The sequence below is a fragment of the Mytilus californianus genome, unplaced genomic scaffold (genome assembly GCF_021869535.1).
Source record: "Mytilus californianus isolate M0D057914Y unplaced genomic scaffold, xbMytCali1.0.p SCAF_6, whole genome shotgun sequence".
NCBI classification, from domain to species: Eukaryota; Metazoa; Mollusca; class Bivalvia; order Mytilida; family Mytilidae; genus Mytilus; species Mytilus californianus.
In genome coordinates, this window is record NW_026262712.1 from 53,921,538 (window position 1) to 53,930,178 (window position 8,641).

At 34.1% G+C, this 8,641-nt stretch overlaps 1 protein-coding gene across 1 annotated transcript in view; it reads left to right on the forward strand.

Annotated features, from left to right (window-relative positions):
- LOC127706549 (uncharacterized) overlaps nucleotides 1-6,568 on the forward strand; it is a 58,826-nt gene extending 52,258 nt beyond the window's left edge. The window contains exons 9-10 of the mRNA XM_052211205.1: nucleotides 4,647-5,906; nucleotides 6,530-6,568. Coding sequence (XP_052067165.1) covers nucleotides 4,647-5,906; nucleotides 6,530-6,568 — 1,299 coding nt within the window. The remainder of the gene's footprint in view (nucleotides 1-4,646; nucleotides 5,907-6,529) is intronic.
- Nucleotides 6,569-8,641: the final 2,073 nt, after the last annotated feature.

Consider the following 8,641-nt stretch of genomic DNA (forward strand, 5'->3'; position numbering starts at 1 on the left):
ATGTAAAACAATAAAACTAGCAGCCTGATTTATGTACAAAACAATTATGGAAAATAATTATGATATACAGCAACAATCAACAACCACCAAATTACTGGGTTCTTACTATGGACACGTACATGCAGAATGTGGTGGGTTAAACATGTTAGCTGGCAAAAAACCCTTCCTTAACATTGGGACAGTATGTGTGCATAATCTCAGACATTGAATCTTTAAAAAGGATACATATTTTAAAGTAATTTAAAATTCATTGGAAATAACTTTTGAAATTGGTAGGATTGGATAGCGGAAACAAAACGGTACAACCATTATTTGTTACATGAGAAATAGCTGAGATAAATAAACCAATTCTTCCACAATATTCATCTTAATAACTTCTGCCACAGTTGCCTTGGGTTTTTTAGTTAACTGCCTATAGCCCTCTTGGTGCTTTGATTACTTTTCATTGTCAACGTCCAATTTCTCAGCAGTAACATACCATCTTCTCCATCTTGTGTGGCGTTTACCTACCTTAGTTTATACGTCATTCTGGTGCATGTTCACACTAAACGGACGTCATTAACATGAATGCACTCTTTATGCATAAACTGCTCCAGCAGTGTTGTAATGAATATTGAAAAACATACTTTATTAGTTTTGAGGTCACCATCATGGATTGGTTGACCGATACGATATGTGGGTGTCTTAATTCACTAGCGACTTTCTTTCGCAATATTAGATCTTCTGCACCTTTAGATATTTGATAATTTTGGGATAAGCATCTTAAAAAGATTGTCACAACTGACATTTAGTTTAGTTCGATTCTATTTTCCCAAATATTTAAAATTCGACCACAAAAATGAGGATGCACTCACAAAATATCGAAGCTTATTAATTTTTCTACCAAAATGATTGGATAGTTTTCTCGTTTGAATTGTTTTACATTTGTCATTTCGGGGCCTTTGATAGCTGACTATGCGATATGGACTTTGTTTATTGGTGAAGGCCGAACGGCGACCTATATTTGTTAATTTCCTGTGTCATTTGGTCTCTTGTGCAGACTTGTCTTATTGGCAATCATACCAAAACTTCTTTTTTATATGTACTAGATAAACATATCTCACATATCGCTATACTTTGATTTTCACATTATTTACATATGGTTTTTAACAAAAATTTCATATTAAGAATGACATAATCAAGAACTAGTTATTTATCGGGTTCCTCAAAATGAAACAATCAGGCAAATAAAAATACAAGAATGTCAAAAACATATGCGAAATTGCCAACTCGCAACATGTCTATATTGGGAGGAAAAACCTTGTCAAATTAACAGGGTTATTTGTGTACGCACGACGCGCATTTCGTCTTCATTAGCAGGGGCGGATCCAGGATTTTGGAAAGGGGGGGCGTAGTATTAAAGTTTGCGGAGCGGAGCGAGGCGAAAAATTTTTTTGGACCTTTTTTTGGCTAAAAACATAAAATAAGTGTAAAATGCATTTTATAGTTAAAGTGTAGGGGTTGGACATTTTTGGTGCCGTATTCTCTCCATCAATTGTCTATTATGAAATGATTGGATGGATCCAAAGCTATGTACTACATGTAATTAATATTTTTGATGTGGGATTTGTCAGTAAAGAATGGACATGGAAAAATTCTCGTTTGTTGTATGGTTAGTTAGCATAACCTCACAGATTTCTTGTTGTAAACAAGATATACGGCTATTCAATGAAATTTACAATACGACCGACACGAAGAAAGACAAACAAGCAATTTTCATCCATTATTCATCATGTTCATGTAATGCTAATATTTTTTTTCTAATAGCAAAAAAGTGGACAAGATTATTGTTTTCAATCCAGATACGGCCAGAATTTTTGTTTAAGGCAAAAATCAGGGTCAGAATTTTTTCTCTAAAATATCTCAGACTGCCCCCTCAAATCAAATGGTCCGTACCTTAGACTTTAAATCTATATCTAGAGCTTACTGACTGGGGATCACTATTCAGCAATGTTATTAATGGGCTGGGGCGTGTGGGGTTAAACATGTTTTCGAAGGTAAATAATATTGCTGTGGAACTTTTTTTTTCATGAGAGTGTAATAGAGTATTACTTTCTATCAGGTGGAATTGTGAAATAGAAGTCAATACGTTCTTGCTCAATACTTTGTCGCTTTGAAGGCGTCATGCTTGTCATCCTCTAAGCAATGTGTTACTGTAATTTGAATTTCAAAATGACTGAGTGACGTTTTTTTCGACGAACTGATCAACTCCACCGTAGAGAATCACATGACTTTGACATAATCAATAATATATTACAGTAAATACGAGCGAAAAATATCTTTATAAGTAAAGAATTGTCGCATAAAAATTAAATACACGGGAAATGGCAAAGTTCACGAAGTCTAGTCTGATTAATCATTTTACAAAAAAAAAAAAAAGTGCAAGCAAAGGGGGGCGTACGCCCTCTACGCCCCCCTCTGGATCCGCCACTGATTAGAGACGCTCGAGTAAATTTAGTTGTTTAAGTAATTCAAATACGAAGAGCTTTAGATACCGGAAATTCCATAAAGTTGTGCAAAATACGGCTAAGTCAATATATACCTATTGGAAGAAAAAACCTAAGGTGTTTTGAATAATAACACATTTCATATACTGTAAATGTAAGTACAATTAACATATAAATAAAAAAAAAGTTTGAAGGACGTGTTTTATTTAAAAAAATAAGCATTCGTATGAGAACAAAATGTGCTCTTCTTTTTGCCGACTTATTAATTCAAATATATAAGATCAACTGTACATGTACACAGGAGCTTCCAATTCTCAAGAATTATAAAACGAAGCTTGCATTATCCTTACACTGCACTTTCCGCTGTATGGATGATATCCTCTTACTTAATATGTTTGGTGACTATAATGCAAGTATCGTACCTATCAAATTTAAGAAAAAGGATACCACAGATACTGTTAAGTCTTCCTGATGTCTTGACTTACATCTAGAAAATGACAAGGAGGGTTAGTTGAAAAAAAAACAATTACGACAAATAAATGATATTAATCTTCCATTTTTAATTAGCAACATACAAGCAGCGCCTGTATATGGTGTACATATCTACCAGTTCATAAGATATTCCATAGCTTGCGTTTCCTGGAATGATTTCTTTGGTAGCGGATTGGTGTTTCCTTGGACGCTTTTGAACCATTGGATAAAGTTGAAATCACCACTTCAAAAGAATTACTAATGCTATCATTAGTAGGTTGCCGTTGTTAATATGTGTCACAGATGACCCCGGATTTGTCCCAATCACCATTATTCCGTCCTCTTTTCCTCGATTGAGACACCACTGAAAGAGACTCTTTACCGAAAATGAACTTATTACGAGCAATATAACGGATGCCATTAATGGAAAATGTTTTGCTTACACCCCAGAGCAGCTGAGATAAACCTTGATATAGTGGGTTAATTTTAGCTTTTATATAGGGATTTGTGAACATTTTCGTCTATTCATCGTCTACTGTTGTTTGCTATGGCGTTGGTAGATTCTATTGAGATTTGAATATCCGCTGTCTTCCCCTCTGTTTAACATGTATATTTGTCTTAATTGATTTAATTTATATTCTGATGAAAGTTGAAAAGGAACAGTCATAAAATTCATTATACTATTAAGATAAGTGGGGAGCCTATAATTCAGTAGATATCGGTTGTTGCTGTGAATCATATTTGTTTTTCATATATTATTAAGTACAAACATAAGGTTGGTGGTTTTCTAGTTACAGTGGTCTCTTGTGGATGTCCAGTAATTAGGGCCCCGCCGAATGGCGGACGCCCTATAGTGATCAGTCTGTCCGTCCGTCCGTTCGTCTGTCCGTCCGTTTGTTCGTCCGTCCGTCCATCTGTCCGTCCGTCTGTCTGTCCGTCCGTCCGTAACAAATCGTGTCCGCTCTATGTCTAGAGAACCGTTTTGATTTCAAAGTTTATACTTGACATGTATATTAACCAACACAAGAGGGTGTGTCATAATGTATGTACAACTTCCTAGGTCAAAGGTCAAGGTCAAAAACTTTGGTTTTAGTTGACAACCCCATATCCTATGGTAAAGATCGTGTCCGCTCTATATCTTGAGAACCGTTATGATTACAAAGTTTATACTTGATATGTATATTAACCAACACCAGAGGGTGTGTCATAATTTATGTACAACTTCCAAGGTCAAAGGTCAAGGTCAAAAACTTTGGTTTCATTTGACAACCCCATGACCAATTATAAAGATACACATTTTTTACCACACATTATTCACAGCGGGGCCCACAGAGATGGCTCCCATCTCAATGATATCTAGTTGTTTGAGATCTCCATTCATGTTAGTATCGATAAGTCGATAAAAAACTACACGAAAGAACATGCAATGAGAATAAGATAAAGACAAAGCACTGTACTCTAAATAATGATGTGTCACAGAACACGTGCAGTTATCAATGCAAGCTAATAACACTTATTCTTGTGATGTTAAATCAAGCAGTACTTCGAAGAGAATATGTTTCTGCTTATTAAATATTCTTTTTACCATTAAATTCACGCTTACGTCTTCCTATTAGTGAACAATTTTAAAATTAAAAAGAAAATATTTGTTTATTGATAAATTTATTCAGTAACGATAATTTCTTACAGAATAATTATGAGATTAGACGGACAGAGCTTGTAGCGCAACTTACAGCAACTTTCAAAGAACACGAAAACATATCGTATCTTTTTTTAGACAATTTGTTTTTCATTGATGCTAGAAAAAATGATGACAACGAAATAGATAAACTAAAAGACAAGCTTGTTCAAATAGCCTTTTCCCAGAGTTCTTGGGGAATGAAGATGCCATTGATATGGGTTCCCTTGGAAAAGCAAATAATGGATTTGAAACTTCGAGGCACCAGTATTCTTAGAATAGAGGAGATTCAGAAACTGAACAGATTAAATGAAGATTTAATGATGGATGACGAAAAGCTGAATTTTTTCCTAAGGACACAGCATGCCATTGGAAAATTAATCTTCTTTGATCAAGATGAGTTGTCAAAATGTGTTATCATAGAGCCTAGCGTTCTGGTAAATGCCTTACGATCTTTCGTTACTGATGAGATGTTTTTTCCTACAAATAATACGGAGTATCACAGAATTCTTAAAAAATTGCAAGAAGACGGAATGCTGAAGAAGACTGATTTGATGAAGTTATGGAACCAAGACGAGTTCCAAGCAATTTTTCAGAACCAGGAATTTAAAGATTTCCTTGTGAAGATACTTCTTCACTTGGATGTTCTTGTTGAACCAAAGCTAGTTAATCAGGATGTCAATGTCCCCCCAGAATACTATATCATCCCATGTATGATTCAGACTAGACTAAACAATGACTACGCCGAGAAATATTTGAATAGAAACAAAAGTATATGTATGGCATATGATTTCAAAATACAATTGGTTCCACCATGTGTTTTATTTCGACTTATTGCCTCTGCTCTCGGAATATGGCCACTTAAAGTGTATCAAGGAAGAAAAATGATTTTCCAAGACATTGCCACTTTTGTATTTGACGAAAAGAATGAGTTTTCAATCATTATGCAAGGAAGGAAAATTATTATTTATTTTACAAATTTAAATTCCGTACGAAATATTCAATCTCCAAATGTGGCAAGTGTCCAGGAATGCTTAACAATTGCAATGATATCGATTTCCGAATTTTATCAACTTAATTCAAGAAAACTTGATGCTTTAAACAGGGCAATATTTGAAAAACAATTTGAGCTTGAATATGGTGCAGCCTGTAAAAGACCTTGCTTCGTGAAAAGGAGTGAAGAACTCAAGCTGTCAAAAGCTGGTATGTGGAAATGTCAACATAGTCAGTTTCATGAGTTTGATTTCCTATTGTACTGGGATTCAAAGCAGGCAAGTTATGTTTGTCTAGTACATAACATAAATCTTAATTCTATTGTTAAATATGGGCACAAAAAATAAATCAAAGTCGATTGTATGTAATACGAATTCCTTTTTCAAATACAAAATAACAGCTCGAAATCGTGGTCGCTTAACAAACATTATAATTACCCCCAAAAAATATCGGATAATGCTGTTTATGAATGAGCGTTATTTTTTAAATCCACAAGTGTATGCAATTACGTCCAATAAAGTGCCCTCTAAATGAAACACATGAGGTATAAATGCCTCAAGGTGTACTTTTTTGCATAGATTTTCTTTAAAACTTGTCCCAGAACGAATTTAAAACAGCAGTTGCTATAGATGTTGTATATTGCTTAGATAATACAACAAAGGTACATTTAGTAAGTATTCACATTTAAATTATTCTCCTTCTAAACGTCATGAGTATTTGGAGCGCTCATTTTACGTCTAGGGATAATAGTGTTACACACATATTTTAATATACTTACACTTAACGGGTCAAAGTTACACCTTCGCGCATATACGTATATATAAAGAATTTAATCAATGATAAGTGTTGAATGAACCTTTCTGAAAATAGTAAAATATAACATTTTTTTTATGATTTTTAGACCCAGAAAAACGCACAGAAAAGTTTCAAGAGTAAGTAAAAGCTCATCAAGTCATTTGACCTACACAATGCATTAGGAACCGCAAAACAAAAATGTGATGATCTACTTCAACTTATCTTTTTCCTTATAACACCTTCTTCTTACACGTAGCAGAGATCATTGTTAAACATTTTGTCATAGCTTAACTGCGTTTAACCAAGTCGGAAAATTTACTGAAAGACTGGGCATGACTAATAATGGATTGTTCAGAATTTTCAGACGATTTTAAGATCAAAATGACCAAAATAAATTTACAAGTGAGTATATTTCTGAAGACTTGAATTTTTCTATTTATAGTGAAACTTAGCCACTAAAGTGTGCAAAACATATTCAACTTTTTAGTTAAATTTGAAGTATCATATGACATTAACTTTCAGTAGCAAATATAATTCAAAATTCAGGACGAAAACATGTTATTCCACTATGAAAGTGTACCTTTGTACCACACCAAACGCTGTCTAAGATTCGTAATGTGTTAGTTCACACGGTAACAGTCTACTGGAAGACATGTAACATGTACCCTACCAAGACTCTGAGACAACCAGCCTTGGCTCTTACTCCTAAATTTCTTGTGATGAGCAGTTAAGCAGCTAAGTTTTGTTTGATGATAATTTAAGACACGGTTGAAACTGCTCTGCTTGAGTATGCATACTTTGCATGTTAGCTTCAGATAAAAGATACACCAAATAACAGTAAACCATCATACAATATACGTTGGTTCAATTCAATACTGTCTTTTTGAATATACTTTATTGAATGCGATCAACCAATGCCCGATTTACTTCAATGAATATTTGATGTCATGATTGAGTTGATAAAAGTTGCAATTTCAAAGCGTGAAAGTGTAAATATGTTTGTTTGTTTATGATGAAATGTATTATTGAATAAATGTTAGGGACATGTTACTAAATATATTCAACTGTCTTAACGGTTTGAACAGCAGTTTAAATAGTTGATGAAATCCAATGAATTCCATTTCTGTGATATGTTTTCAGTGGCTGAAACATGTATCTCGCCAACTGTACTAATGAAGAAGCCACCAGCAGATTTGCTACGGAAAATATCATTCGCTGTTGGAATCGATGGTGCTAGTTTAGGTTCTTATCTGGGTATTGGAGGTTCAGTTATCGCAAATATGGTTATTGGTAAAAGATATAACATATTTGAAAAAACACAGAAAATATTAGACTACTGGAAAATGTTAGGTGATTCAGTTACGATCAAACAATTAAGTGGAGGCATTGAAAAAAATTGGAGGAAGAGGGTTAGAAACTATCGTAGATTATTACAGGTAATTCATTACATAAACCCATATCCTAAAATTATATCGTCTACAATAAATAAACATTACTTTAAGTTTATATTTAAAGGGACCGGATATATTAACGGGATATTATGGCGCACAAGGGAAATAATTTTCCTTTTCTTCTAGATCAGATGACAGTTTACACAGCTTTTTATATGTACTCGTTAAAATTCTTCGTCTTCATATGCTTATTTTGTTGCATTTCGAAATGGCTGCCGGTTTCGAACACACCTCTCAATGGTTTGAAGTATATGCAAAGATATTGTTTGATACCGTACAAATGTGTTACCTAAAACGGTAGCCTTTTAAATTACCATACCAGTTTTACCATGAAACGATTTAAAGCTACATAAACTGTTTCAATGTTCCTTGAAGCAAGCCTCTTTTCTGAGGCCAAAAAAAAGAAAGATAAAGGATGAATAGACAAATTAAAAACACCACACATAACATAGATAACGTTTGAGCAAAACAAACCCAACCAACAAAAGGAGTAAACCCAGATGTAAAAAAACAAATCAATGATTCCAGGCTTATGATTTTGTACGCCATACGAGCGTTTCGAAAAAAAAGAGTAATCAATGACGCTCGAATAAAAAATGGTAAGCCTAAATAAGGAACGAAGTTGAAGAGCACTAAAGACCTAAAAGGTTTTGCAAATCAGCTAAGGTAAAAGAAAGGTGGAAGATACCAAAGAGACAATAAAATTCATAAGTCAAAAACTAACTGACAACGCCAGGGCAAACAACGAAAATCGACGAGAGTATGGC